This window comes from Cetorhinus maximus, chromosome 3, assembly GCF_964194155.1.
Source record: "Cetorhinus maximus chromosome 3, sCetMax3.hap1.1, whole genome shotgun sequence".
Lineage (NCBI taxonomy): Eukaryota > Metazoa > Chordata > Chondrichthyes > Lamniformes > Cetorhinidae > Cetorhinus > Cetorhinus maximus.
Window position 1 is genome coordinate 153,140,742 of NC_135881.1, and position 15,529 is coordinate 153,156,270.

Consider the following 15,529-nt stretch of genomic DNA (forward strand, 5'->3'; position numbering starts at 1 on the left):
GGATTTGCCTTTTTACTTAAGGTTGCTTTCTTGATTTGGACCAAAAAGTTGGCACACCATTGTCGTCTTTGTCACATAAGTCAGAATTATAATCTTGTTTTTATTGTATATAGATATTTAAAGAGTTCTTGTATTTATCTGGAGAGAGCAGTTAAAGCAGCCTTAACAAATTTCCCCCTTGATTTAACTTCAGCACCATGGGGAGAATTTTTAGCTCGTCAGGTGGGCGTGCGCCTGACCTGACCGAGTGTAAAATGACGTGCAGTGCCATTGGTCAAACGCCCCAACAGCATCGCGCACTCATGCGATATTTCAGTCGGGTGTGCACCAGAGTCGGCAGTGCACCCACCAACAATTAAAAGGCCTATTAAGGCCATTAAAAAGGTAATTGAAACAAATTTTTCACTGCCCGTCCAACCTTACAGTTGGTGGGCAGGCGAAAAGGCCAAAGTGGCCTTGCATTTTTTAGGAAACCTCATCCATGAGCAGGATGAGATTTCCAACAGCAATTAAAACTTTTAAATTTCAGTTAAAACATGTCCCTGCCCATATGACAGAGTCACATGAGAGAACATGTTTTATAACATTTTTAAAACCTTTATTTTTGATGTGTAAACTGTTCATCTCCTTGAGGGATCTCTGTGTGTCAGGGAGCTCTTCCAGGGTGTACCTGCACACATGCGTGAAATTTGCGCTTGCCCCCCCCACCAAGCGCACAGGCAGCACTGAGCGCTAACGCTCACTTTTCATGCTGGGCGAGCCTTAATTGGCCTGCCAGCATGAAATCGCGGTCTGGCCCCGATTGCGGGCGGCTTCCTGACTGCCCCCACCAAGCCTGCCCGCCGAGGGGACAATCCTTTCCCATAGGTAAATCAGTTCAGATAGTTGAAATTATACAGGTACCTCCTGCTTCTCCTAAATTTGTTCTACTTTAGTACTCCTCGGAAAAGATTCTTTTTAAAAAGGTATTACTTTCCTTAAAGATTTTCTTTTATTGATTCATATGCATCTTTTACACCCTGAACCCCATCTTTGCAAACTTGCAAAGGTTTAGTTTGAGAGTTAAATAAGTGGTTAGTTTTCAGCTTGTTTCAAATCAAAATGGACTACTTCTAAAACTCTGATCCTGCTGTTTCATAGAAATGGGAGTAGGAGGCCATATGAATGCCACCTGTTGGCATAAAGACTTACAGTTATGCTTATTCAGCATATGGTTTCCATTGAACAAGCTAGGATATACCTTTTTACTGTGAGGGATGTAGCTTACTTAAAAGATGAAAAACAGTTTATCTAAATCTGATTTCCAGTTCATGGATGGTTACCATCAATTGAATGGAATATTCAAGTCAAAAACCATTTGGATGAAACTAAGATAAAAGAGAGGTAATATGAGGAACTAAGTCATGAACAGGTTTTTGCAACCTTGCCGTTCCTGTATAGTTGTTTGCTATTTCACCTCGATTTAACTTTTCAAAATGAGACTATTTTGACATGTCACATTCTAACACTGCACTCAATATTTTGCCTTTACGTCCTAATTTCTTAGTGAAGTTGAAATAAAATATATCATGTTTCATGACCCTCTGCAGGCTTTTTATGCCAAGGAAGTTTTTTTTGTGATCGCTTAGTAATTGGCTGATTAGGAATGTAACGTTAAACTTTTTTAAAATAAACTTATCCACAGGTAAAGAAAGACCTAGGGTTATCTGACTTTTGTTAAATTATTCATTCAAGCCAGATTTATGCCCCTCTTAAATAGTAGAACTTCCTTTTAATTTGCTTGTAACTTGAGCACTAGTTTGACTATCATGTCTGCTATGGTTAACTTTTTTAAAAGTATGTATTACTGTACACCTTTAGTGAATGACATACAGTTTGAGTTTGCTGACGAGAATAAATTTTTTCTTTTTTTTTGGATTTTTTTTTTCTTCAGATTGGTGACAGTATTAACTGTTCCTAAATTTGGGATTCCTTACTGGGGCCACTAACCTTGCACCTTGGTTTAGTAATGTCCTTTAGGGAAGGAAATCTGCTGCCCTTACCGGGTCTGGCCTACATGTGACTCCAGACCCACAACAATGTGGTTGACCCTTAAATGGCCTAGCAAGCCACTCAATTATATCAAACTGCTACAACGTCTTCAAAAAGGAATGAAACCGGATGGAGTGCCTGGCATCGACCAAGGCACTGGAAATGATGTCACACCTAGCCCTGTCGACCATGCAAAGTTCTCCTTACTAACACTGGAGGACTTGCGCTAAATTGGGAGAGCTGTCCCTCAGATTAGTCAAGCAGCAACCTGACATAGCCATACTCACTGAATCGTACCTTACAGACAATGTTCCAGACACCACCATCACCATGCCTGGGTATGTCGTCCCACTGCCAGGAGAGACGCACCAGAAGAGGTGGCACAGTGGTCTACAGTTTGGAGAGAGTTGCCCTGCACCTCATGAAGTCTCATGGTATTAGGTCAAACATAGGCAAGGAAATCTCCTGCTGGTTATCATGTACCACCCCAGCTCTCACCTCAGCTGATGAATCAGTACTCCTCCATGTTGAACATCATTTGGAGGGAGCACTGAGGGTGGCAAGGATACAGAATGTACTCTGGGTCAGGGACTTCAGTGTCCATTACAAAAAGAAGCTCAGTAGCAGCACCACTGACCAAGCTGGCCGAGTCCTAAAGGACTGCTGGACTAGATCTTAAGGACTGCTGGACTAGATCTTCGGCATGAGGTGAGGGAACCAACAAGAGGGAAAACCCTGCTTGACCTTGGCCTCACCAATCTACCTGTTGCAGAAACATCTATCCATGACAGCCTTAGTAGAAGTGACCACCATACAGCCCTTGTGGAGAGGAAGTCCCGACTTCACATTGAAGATACTCTCCATTGTGTTGTGTGGCATTACCACCATGCTAATTGGGATAGATTTCGAACAGATCTAGCAACTCAAAACTGGGCATCCATGAAGTGCAGTGGGTCATTAGTAGTAGCAGCAGAATTGTATACAAACACAATCTGTAACCTGATGGCCCGGCATATCCCTCACTCCACCGTCACCATCAAACCGGTGGATCAACCCTGGTTTAATGAAGAGTGCAGGAGGGCATGCCAGGAGCAGCAGCAGGCATACTGAAAAATGAGGTATCAACCTGGTGAAGTAACACAGGACTGCTTGCATGCCAAACAGCGGAAGCAGCAGACGATAACAGAGCTAAGCGATCTGGCAACCAATAGATCAGATCTAAGCTGTGCAGTCCTGCCACGCTCTGTCATGAATGGTGGTGGACAATTAAACAATTAACTGGAGGCGCACGCTCCATAAATATCCCCATCCTCTTTGATGGGGGAGCCCAGCACATCAGTGCAAAAGACAAGGTTGAAGCATTTGCAGCCATCTTCAGACAGAAATGCTGAGTGGATGATCCATCTCGGCCTCCCCATGAGGTCCCCAGCATCACAGATCTTCACAGTCTTCAGCCTCTATTCGCATCACGTGGTATCAAGAAATGGCTGAAGGTACTGGATACTGCAAAGGCTATGGGCTCTGACAGCATTCCAGCAATCGTACTGAAGACTTGTGCTCCAGAACTAGCTGTACCCTTAGCCAAGCTGCTCCAGTACAGCTACGACACTGGCATCTACCCAGCAATGTGGAAAATTTCCCAGGTATGTCCTGTACACAAAAAGGACAAATCAAACCTGACCAGTTACCACACTGACCAGTTACCACACCATCAGTATGCTTTTGATCATAGGCAAAGTGATGGAAAGTGTCGTCGACAGTAGTATCAACCGGCACTTACTCAGCAACAACCTGCTCATTGACGTTTGGGTTCCATCAATGCCACTCAGCTCCTGATCTCATCACAGCCTTTGTCCAAACATGGACAAAAGAGCTGAACTCCAGAGGTGAGGTGAGAGTGAATATCCTTGACATCAAGGAACATTTGACCAAGTGTGACATCAAGGAGCCCTAGTAAAACTGAAGTCAATAGGAATCTGGGAAAACTTTCCACTTGTTGGAGTTATACCTAGCACGAAGGAAAATGGTTGCGGTTGTTGGTCAGTCATCTCAGTCCTGGGACATCGCTGCTGGTGTTTCTCAGGGTAGTGTCCTAGGCCCAACCATCTTCAGCTGTTTCACCAATGACATTCCCTCCATCACGAGGTCAAAAGTAGGGATGTTCACAGATGATTGCACAATGTTCACCATTTGCCACTCCTCAGATACTGAAGCAGCCCATGTCCAAATGCAGCAAGACCTGAACAACATAGATGCTTGGACAGGTAAGTGGCAAGTAACATTCACACCATGCAAGTGCCAGGCAATGACCATTTCTGGCAAGAGAGAATATGACCATCTCCCCTTGACATTTAATGGCATTATCATCACTGAATCCCCCACTATCAACATCCTGGCGGTTACCATTGACCAGAAACTGAACTGGACCAGCCACTTAAATACTGGGCTACAAGAGCAGGTCGGAGGCTGGGAATTCTGCAGTGAGTAACTCATCTTCCCTGACTCCCCAAAGCCTAACCACCATCTACAAGGCACAAGTCAGGAGTGTGATGGAATACTCTCCACTTGCCTAGATGAGTGCAGTTCCAACAACAGAAGCTCAACACCGTCCAGGGCAAAGCACCCCACTTGATTGACACCCCATCCACCACCTTCATTATTCACCCCCTCCACCACCAATGCACAGTGGCAGCAGTGTGTACCATCTGCAAGGTGTATTGCGGCAACTCACCAAGGCTCCTTCGACAGCAACTTCCAAACCTGTGACCTACCACCTGAAAGGACATCACCATTGGCATGTTCCTCATCCAAGCCTCACCATGCTGATTTGGAACTATAGCACAGTTCCTTTACTGTCGCTGGGTCTTAATCCTGGAGCTCCCTTCCTAACAACACTGTGGGTGTACCTACACCACATGGACTGCAGCAGTTCAAAAACGCTGCTCACCACCACCTTCTCAAGGGCAACTAGGAATGGGCAAGAAACACTGGCCTAGCCAGTGATGCCCATATCCCATGAACGAACAGAAAAATACCTTGTTCCACTTAATAGAGTGAATGGATGCTTTATGTAAAAAACAAAAACCCAAAGTTAAATCATTTTGCAGGAACACACCTACAAATCCTATTCTAAACCTAGGAAGTATTCAACAGAGTTGTTTCATTTGCTGTCTTGCATCCCATATTTGATTCAAATCAAAAGTGGTTTATAATATGTGCAATTTAATGGTAAATTTATTACATATTCATATACACCCTATCTAACCATAAAAATAATTTCAAGTTCACCTGATAAACATTTGGTTTGTGCTGGTGATTTTTTGTTTTTTTTTATTTGATAACAATGTTGATAATTCTGTGCACCATGCCAGCCGGACTTTAATATCTGGCAGTATCATTGATCAAGAATTGTTTTAAGCTGATGAATAATGGAATGCATTAAACCAAGGCAGCTAAGTGAATTGAAATTTTTTTGACTTTTGCTGTTGAAATCTACCAAAATTACCCCTGTTGAGATTAAGTCTGTGGAATGTAGATATCAAGCCTTTGAAATACGTTGCAGTGTGCTGTGGCTATTTTAGACCATTCTGGACAAGAGTGTAGCTCCCTCTATTATGAAGAATTGGACAGTTGCATTTTACATATATAACTGCAAAAATTATGCATTTCTTTTATTAAAGCTATAGGTAATTCTGATAATTAAGTGAATTTCTACAATGACATTTACAACTATATAAACAATTGGCGCTTTGGTCTGAAAAGTAAACTGATTATTTAGCTGCCTCTACTGCTTTTTCCTTTTTCTATTTGTCAGACCTTTTCTCAATCCCTCTCACACTCCAGCCCTTAAGCTCTCCCCATTTCTCTTTGGTTTTTCTTCTATTTGTTGTCTCCTCACCTTGCTCGCTCTAAAGTCATTTAGTCCATGTGACCCACCTCCCATTCATGAACATCATTCCCACTCAACTCCTAATTGCTTAATTTACTTTTCTGGGCCCGTGTCAGTTGACCTAGTAAATGGTTACACCTCCATGGGCACTGGTCCCTTTGCTTTCAAGATCACTACCATTACCCCACTCCTCAAAACATCCACCTATCTCACTAACTGCTATCCATTTCCACCCTCCCAAGTCTCTCTAAGGTCCATGAACGTCTCATTGCATCTTAACTCAATTTCCATATCTCCCACAGCTTCCATTTGAATCCTTCCAACTGGATCTCACTCCCCACACAGTATTGAAGTTGCCCCAAACAAGGTAACAACTGACAATCTTTGTAATTGATGGGGGTACATAATCCTTCGCAAACGCTCTGCAGCCTTCAACACAATTGGGCACAATGTCCCCCCACACCTGTTCATCATTGTGCTGTTCAGGAAGAAGACCTTCACTTGGCTCCACATTTAAATTAGCTAGAGCTTAAATCTGCAGCAGTGGAAATTGTAACGGCACTGGCCATAATTTTTCAGTCTTCCTTAGACTCGGGTGATGCCAGAGGACTAGAGAATTGCAAATGTTACAAAATTACAAAAGGTAATCAAAATCATGAGGGATCTGGACAAAGTAGGTAGGGGCAAGCTGTTCCCACTCGTCACAGAATCGAGAGCGAGAAGGCACAAATTTAAAGTAATTTGCAAAAGAAGCAAAAGCGATATGAGAGAGAACTTTTTCACCCAGCAGATGGTTAAGGTCTGGAATGCATTACCTGAGAGTGTGGAGGAGGTAGGTTCAATCAAGGCATTCAAAAAGGAATTAGACTGTTATTTGAAAAGGAGCAATGTGCAGGGTTATGGGGAGAGGGCAGGAGAATGGCACCTAAGCACATTGCTCATTCAGAGAGCCAGTGCAGACATGATGGACTAAATGGCCTTTGCTGTAAAAAATTGTATGATACCCCAAACCACCACATCTGGAGTTGCATAAGGATCTATCCTTCACCCCATTCCTCTTCCTTATATTTCCTGTTCCTAGATATTGGGGCTCGATTCCATGCTTACTGTGACAACGCAAACTGTTTGTCCTCCCCAAAGCTAATCTTCGTACTGACGATACCTTCCATCATGTCGTATAGCCTTACCACCATGCCAAATGGGATAAATTCAGAACGGATATAACGGGGTATCCATGAGGTGCTATGGGCCATCAGCAACAGAATAGTATTCCACTACAATCGATAGCCTCATGGTATACAAGTATACAAGATCCTGAACGGCCTTGACAAGGTGGATGTCTAAAGGATGTTTCCTCTTGTGGGTGAGTCCAGAACTGGGGGCACTGTTTTAAAATTAGGGGTTGCCCTTTTAGGACAGATGAGGAGAATTTTTTTCTGAGCATTGTGCAACTTTGGAATTCTCTGCCTCAGAAGGTGTTGGAGGTGGGATCATTGAATATTTTTAAGGCAGAGATAGATAGATTCTTGTTGGGAAGGGGAATCAAAGGGTTAGATTAAAAATGTGGAAATCCAAACACAAGATCATCAGCCATGATCTTTTTGAATGGCTGATCAGGCTCGAGTGGCCGACTGGTCTACTCCTGCTCCTACTTCTTATGCCCTTATGGTCAGGTATACCCCTCACTATCATTACCCACAAGTCCAGGCATCAACTTTAGTTCATTCAGGATTGTAGCAGAGTATGCCAGGAGCAGTACCAGGCATACCTAAAATGAGATGCCAACCTGGTGAAACTACAACATGGATACATACATGCCATATAGCAGAAACAGCATGCTGTAGAAAGAGCTAAGTGGTTCCATGACTTAAGAGACCAGATTTAAGCTTTGCAGTCCTGCCACATTCGGTAGTGAATGATGGTGGACAGTTAAACAACTAGTGGAAGGAGGAAGCTCCATGAATATCCCTATCCTCACTGGGCCCTGCCATCGTTATGAGTGTAAAAGACAAGGTCGAAGTCTTTCCAACCATCTTCAGCCAGAAGTGCATAGTGGAGATCTATCTCAGTCTCCTGAGATCGTCACCATCATAGAAGCCAGTTTTCAGCCAGATCGATTCACTTCACATGATATTGAGAAAAAGCTGAGCACACTGGTTGCAGCGAAGCCTATGGACTCCAGCAACATCTACACTGGATACTTGTGGTCCAAAACTTGCTGCTGCTCTAGCCAAGCTGCTCCTGTATGGATACAACTGCAGCACTAACTGATTAAGTGGAAAATTTCCCAGGTATGTCCTACGTACAAAAAGCAGGACAATCCAGCCAATTATCATCCTATTACCATCCTACTCCCAATCATCAGAAAATGACAGTGTCCTCAACAGTGCTATTAAGTGTCACCTACTCACCGGTAAACCTCACCAATGCTCAGTTTGGGTTCTGCTGGGCCACTCGGCTCCAGACTTCATTACAGCCTTCATACACACATGGACAAAAGAGCTGATTTCCAGGGGTGAGGTGAGAGTGACTTCCTCGATATCAAGGCAGCTTTAGACCAATTTGGCACCAAGGAGCCCTGTAAAATTGAAATTACTGAAAATAAAGGAAAACTCTGCTGGCTTTATTGATACTGAGCAGAAAGGAAGATGGCAGTGGTTTTTGGAGGCCAGTCATCTCAGACCCAGAACAATGCTGCAGGAGTCCTCAGTGCCCTAGACCCAACCATCTTCAGCTGCTTTATCAGTGACCTTCCCTGCATCAGAAGGTCAGAAGTGGAAACTGTCCGCTGACTGCATAGTGCCACATCCATTCACATCTCCTCAAAATGAAGCCCTTTCCTGCATGCCGCAAGACCTGGGAAGCATTCAGCCTTAAGCTGATAACTGACAAGTAACATTATGCCACATTTATGCCATTGACCATCTAACGGTCTAACCACCATCCAACAGTCTAACCATCACCTATTGATTTCAGTGACATTATCAACACCAAACCCTCCTCTACCAACATGCTGCACCGCTGACCCAACATGGCCACAATATTTAGGCATACTACAAGGTACAGTGTAGTGACTTGCCAAGGCTGCTTCAACAGCACCTTTCAAACCTGCAATCTTCACTACCTAGAAGGACAAGGGCAGCAGGCACAGGAGAACTCCGCCACCTTTAAATTCCCTCTAAGTTGCACACCGCCCTAACTTGAAAATATACCACTATCCCTTCTTCATCACTGGCCATATTTATACCTATCAGCACCATGAGAGTACCTTCTCTATGCTGTACATAGATTTCCAGAAGGCATTTGATAAGGTGTCACACCCAAGGTTATTGCGGAAAATAAAAATTTGTGGCGTAGGGGGTAACATTGGCATCGATAGAAGATTGGCTAGCTAAGAGGAAACAGTAGGCATAAATGGGTCATTTCCTGGTTGGCAGGATGTAATGAGTGATGTGCCACAGGGACAACTGCTGGGTCCTCAACTTTTTACAGTTCATATAAATACCTTCGATCCCTTCATCTAAGTCATGGTTGCTAACTTTGCTGACGAGATAAAGATAGGAAAGTAAGTTGTGAAAAGGGCATACAGAGGCTACAAAGGGATGTAGATAGGTTAAATGAGTGGGCAAAGATCTGGCAAATAGAGGATTATGTGGAAAACTGAAATTTTCCATTTTGGCAGGAAGAATTAAAAAGAAGCATATTATCTAAATGGTGAGAGAATGCAGAGGGATCTGGGTGACCTGGTGCATGAATTACAAAAGGTTATGCAGGTACAGCAACTAATTAGGAAAGCTAATAAAATGTTATTGTTTACCACGAGGGGAATTGAATACAAAAGTAGGAAGGTTATTCTTTAGTTATACAGGGCATTGGTGAGACCACGTCTGGAATTCTGTGTTCCGTATTGGTCTCCTTATTTAAGGAAGGGTGTGAATGCATTGGAAGCAGTTCAGCAAAGGTTTACTAGACTAAAACCTGGAATGGGGTTCACTTATGAGGCTAGGCTTATATCTGCTGGAGTTTAGGAGAGTAAGAGGTGACTTGATTGAAACACAGAAGATCTTGAGGGATCTTGACAGGGTGGATGTGAAAAAGATGATTCCTGTTGTGGGAGAATCTAGAACTAAGGGGAACAGTTTAAAAATAGGGGAGTCGTCCACTTAAGACAGATGAGAATTTTTTTCTCTGAGGTTAGTGAGTCTTTGGAACTCTTCCTCAAAAGGTGGTGAAGGCAGAGTCCTTGAATATTTTTAAGGCCGTGGGAGATTCTTGATCAGCAGGGCAGTGAAAACTTATGGGGGTAGGCTGGTATGTGGAGTTGAGGTTACAATCAGAATCAACCATTAAATGGCGGAGCAGGCTCAAGGGGCTGAGTGGACTACTTCTAATTCGTATGTTCTTATCTGCTTTCTCCGTCACAAATTCTGTAACTTTTGCCACTGACAACCTTCTCTGTTGTCAATATCTCAGGTTAAAGCAAATTATTTGCAATCTTGGTGTACTGTTGGGCCCCAATTTGGCTTCTAAACTTATCATTTGTATCAAAGACAGCCTACTTTCCCCTCTATAATCACACCTGCCATTTCTCCTACATCAGCCAATCTGCCAGTAAAACCCTAATTTGAGTTTTTGTCATCTCCAACTCCATCACTCCAGTGCAGCCACAGCTAGCCTGCCAGCCTCCACCCTCCATAAATGTTAGAGCACCTGGAACTCTACTTCCCCTTTTTTTTTTCACGCACTAGGTTCTGCTTACCCCAGATTCCTTTTCTCATAGACTTAGGTTGGCTGCCAGTCCTCAAGGATTAAAATTTTACAATTTCATCTTTCCACGACTTCAGCCTCCCTATCTCTGTAACCTTCTCCAGTCCTGTTACCCTCCTCTCCCAAGCACTGTTCCACTAAATCCAGCTGTCTGGACAATTCTTTCACCCTGCCATTGGCAGCCACCCCTGCAGCCACCTACATCCTATTCGCTAGAATACTCTCTCCAAACTTCCTGCTTTTTCATCTCGCTTCCTGTTTCCTACTCAAAACTCACTTTGGTCAGCCTTTCTTCTTAACTCTGAAGCGCCTTGGGACATTTTTGATATTTATGGTGCTATACAAGTGAAAGTTACTAATTTAAAACAGATTTTATTATTTTTCTTTCATTGCTAACACATGTATGTGACACATTTACCTACCCCTGGTTAGAAGTAAAAAGCATATGAAAGCAAGAAAGGGCTCTTTTGGTTTGTCAAGGTCACTCTTTATACAGAGTAATTCGATTGTTGATGAGTTTTTGTCTTTATCCTAGCAATTTTCTAGCAAAATTTCAATTATAATGACTGATCAAAAATTCAGGCAGTTGTCCAATCTTGCACCATACATTAATCGTTGAACTCGTGTCCAGTACGAGTTCATCTTGTCCACGATCCCACCACCTGCTCACTCGACCCTATTCCCAATAAACTGACTCCCAGTTTCCCTTCTATTCCCTTGTTAGCTTATATTCTTAATGGTTCTTTCTCATAAAGTGCTGTCCCTCCTTTAAGTCTGCCATTATCACCCCTCTCCTCAAAAACCCAATCCTGAGCCCCATTGTCCTTGTAAACTACTGCCCCATCTTCAATCTCCTTTTCTGCCCCAGAGCCCTTGAGTATGCTGTCGCCTCCCAAATACATGCCCGTCTTTCCCAGAACTCCCATGTCTGAATCCCTCCAATGAGGGTTCTGCCCCTGCCACAGTACTGAAACAACTCTTATCGAAATGACATCCTGTGTGACTGTGACAAATGTAAACTTTTCCTTCTCAACCTCTCTGCAGCCTTTGACAAGGGTGAACACCTCACCATCGCCTCCCCACTGCCATTCAGCTGGGTGGGACTGCACTTGCCTGGTTCCATTTTTATCCATCTAACCGTAGCTCGAGTATTTCTTGCATTGGCTTCTCTTCCTGTTCCTGCAACGTTACCCTCTAGTCCCCCAAGGATCTATCCTTTGTCACCATTTATTTCTCATCTTCATACCATTCCTCAGCAACATCATCCAAAATTTTCACATGCATGCTGACGACACCCAACTCTACCTCACCACCACCTCTCTTGAACCCTCAACTGTTGCTAAATTATCAGACTACTAAAATTTAAACATTGGGCATACTGGAGCTGTTAGCTTTGGTTTCTACTCTGAACTCCATTTCCTAGCTTTTAACTCCAAATCCATCCCTGGGACAAAACCAGACTGTTCACGAGCTTGGTGCCATATTTGACCTTGATGTGACCTTCCAACTACATATCCATGCCATTATTAAGACTGCCTATTTCTGCCTCTGTGACTTCACCCCTGCCTCAGCTCATCTAAGATGCTGAAAGTCCCACTCAAACCTTTGTTACCTCTAAACTTGACTATTTTAATGCAGTCCTGGCTGGCCTCCCAAAGTCTATCCTCTGTAAACTTGAGATCATCCAAAACGCTGCCCAAGTCCTTACTCACCAAGTCTCAGTTCCCCATCACCTACATTACAACTCTGAATACATTTCAAAAGTACTTTGGGATGTCTGGTGGTCATGAAAGGCGCTATATAAATGCAAGCCCTTTTTCACCCTTGTGCTCACTGATTCACTTTGGCTCCTGGTCAAGCAGCACCTTGATTTTAAAATCCTTACCCTTGTTTTCAAATTCCTCCATGGCTTTGTCCCTCCCTATCTCTGTAACCACCTTAGCCTCACAACCCTCCTAGAATCTGCGTTTATCTAATTCTGGCCTCTTGAGTTTCCCTGATTTTAATTGGCCCACTATTGGTGGCCGTGCCTTCAGCTACCTCGGCTCTAAGCTCTAGAATTCCCTCCCTAAACTGCTCTAACTCTATCTCTCTTTCTTCCTTTAAAATGCTCCTTAAAAACTACCACTTTGACCAACTTGGCAATCTGGCCTAATATCTCCTTATGTGACTCGATATCTAATTTTATTTTATAATGCTCCTGTGAAGAACTTTAGGATGTTTTATTACGTCAAAGGCATTATATAAATCTAAGTTGTTGGCTCATTGTATTCCTTTGATGGAATCATGGGATTTCCATACAATTGGAACAGTATTTTCAAGTAATGCGCTATCCGTACTTAAGCCTATAAAACTAAAGCCAGTTTGAAAATCTGTTTGTCTACAGTAAACAAGCATTTTAAACCAGATTTTCATTTTTAACATTCTAGGATACAATCACTTGGACGTGGCAAGGACCTGGAGCGTAAGTTGACTTAATTTTTTGTTCTTTTTCCTTGTTAGCAAATTTATATTCATTTAGCACATAGTCCATGTCATTTAGATGCTTTATATGGAAAATAATGGAAATTAATTAGATTAACGTTTTCATTGAATTAAAAAGGTCATTGAATGTCTTGGTTTGTGCTACATTACAGCTTTCATTATATGGTTCTTGCAGTAAATAGTAGTGAAGATTTGAGTTGGCAGGACATGATGGGGATGGGGTCAATGGGTCAGGAACTTGCTGAGTAATGGGCGAAGGCAGGGACAATGTGCAACTTCTTGATATAGCTAGTGAGGAATCTCCAACCTGAAATGATAATTTCAGAGTACCTCTGATTGAAAGGATGAGGTGAACTGCATCTTGTGGTGTTTGCTCAATCCTATGCATAGCCTATTTATCATTTTTTGAAGCGGCAGATAACGAGTGCCTGCTTTATCTATTACCTTTAACAGAGAAGTGAGTTGTGCACATTTTCATACCACTAATAGCTAGAACTGGGCAATCACATAACAAATAACAGGAACTTTGTTCTGCAATAAATGTGAGGTTAAAAGAATAATCGTGACTTTGAATAATTTTCTGTTTAGAGCAGTTGCTTATTCAAAATCATGTTACAAATATGAATATTGCATGATTTTTTGCAAAGGTGTTTAGCTGTATGGAAGTGCTTTCTTTGCAAAGTAATTCAAAAGAAGCATTTCACTGTTTCAAATATAGTTGACTCCTTGCACCACCTTCCTGCATCGTTCAAAACATGTTATACTGAAAAGAGTATCTTGCATGCTTTCTTGAATGGCATAAAGTGAAAAAAAACTTGGACAATTAGAAAAGATGTATAAGGTATTAGAAAATGGTCTGAGCAAGCTCCACCTGTGATAGAGATCTCCATCATCTGAAGGCCCTCTATGATGAAGGAAATGTGTGAGTGAGGTATCGGTTTGGTGGGTGAGGTTGAGAAATTTGAGGAGGACAATTAAGTTGATGAAGTTGGGGTTTGAGAAGCTAAAATAGGGCTTGAAATTACTGAAATTTATGTCACCTCAGTTCAGAAACAGGGTCGATAGGAAGGAGAAATTTTCAGAACACCTGGTGTTTTAAGCACCTCATACAAGAAGTGGGCAGAGTGGTTATAAAGGGCGAAGTGCTTAAAAGCTAAGGTAGAAGTATAGGCCAAAGTGGGCTTGGCATTCAGACAGGATGACATGTTGGGGTTGAGCCTCAGAATAACTGACACTGGTAAAATCGGTCACCCTTAGCAGGGCAACCCATTCCTCTGAGAAGAGGTACTTGCCACTGTTGGTTCAGAAGGGTTGATGAATCTTACAGAAGCTGTGCAATGGAGATGGGGAATGTCTATTGGATGGTGCCTAAATTCAAACAGGAAGAAGCTTTAGGCCACATCAAGGAGGGGCAGGAGCCTTGAGCGGAAAAGCTTCTACAGGGGAAAGAAATTGGGGAAAGAATAACGGAACAGGAAAGAAGCAGAGCACGACATGGTATCCAGAGTGGCAGCCATTTTGCATTAATAGGAGAAACTGGAGCCCCTCCTGCATAGCTCCTTAAGAGTGGCCTGGGCACAGGCCTGGAAGGAAATGACCTGTCTGCTCTTTTGATTAGTGAGTAATGCGGGGAGAACTGGAGAAGCGTTTATTCTAAGTAAGAAAACTTAACACACTAATAAAACCAACCTCGAGCTTAAGCATCCAATTACAGGAGATAGCTACTATATTACATTAAATTCATAAGTGTAAGCTATTTTAGTTTATTTGGTAGATCATAACTTTTTCATCTGACAGATTTTAGTCTGTACCAAATCTGAGATATTCTGTTTAAAATCAGTCAAAAGTGGGGATACCTGCAGTTTTTAGTCCATGAATTAAAGATCAGAAAATCTAAAGCGTATTCCATATCTGCGTAAGGCTACTCTGATGTCTGCTGAAGATTTAGTGAAAGCGTTATTAGTCAAATCAGTAATTTGACAGATTTGCAAATCATTTTCCAGTTGGCAATTACATGTGTGCATTCATTTTTCCACTTCAGAGATTAGGGCCTACTTTTGCTGGCCGCCTCTTCAGAGATTCATGTCCTAAGCACACCCCCTTTTCCTAAGAAACAATATTTTTGCTTAATCAATGATAGCGTAGATACAGCGAGTAACCCAAAATATTTCAACTTAGCCACGTTAACTGCTCTTAATTCTGGCTCCTTACAATTTTGGATTTTAATTTGGTCCAGCATTATCCCTGGCTGGAAAATTCCTGCGACCTGTTTCCACTTCACTGGTATAAATTTGCCAAAAGTGCAGCACAAGCCCCATTTAGGTGTTTAAAAGGGATTTCCACACACTCTTCCTGAAG

The 15,529-nt window shown here is 42.6% G+C and overlaps 1 protein-coding gene across 2 annotated transcripts in view; it reads left to right on the top strand.

Annotated features, from left to right (window-relative positions):
- LOC144678970 (lysophosphatidylcholine acyltransferase 1) overlaps positions 1-15,529 on the top strand; it is a 207,426-nt gene that overhangs the window by 137,898 nt on the left and 53,999 nt on the right. For both annotated transcript variants that reach the window (XM_078539111.1, XM_078539112.1), the window contains exon 7: positions 13,117-13,151. In XM_078539111.1, the coding sequence (XP_078395237.1) occupies positions 13,117-13,151 (35 nt within the window). The remainder of the gene's footprint in view (positions 1-13,116; positions 13,152-15,529) is intronic.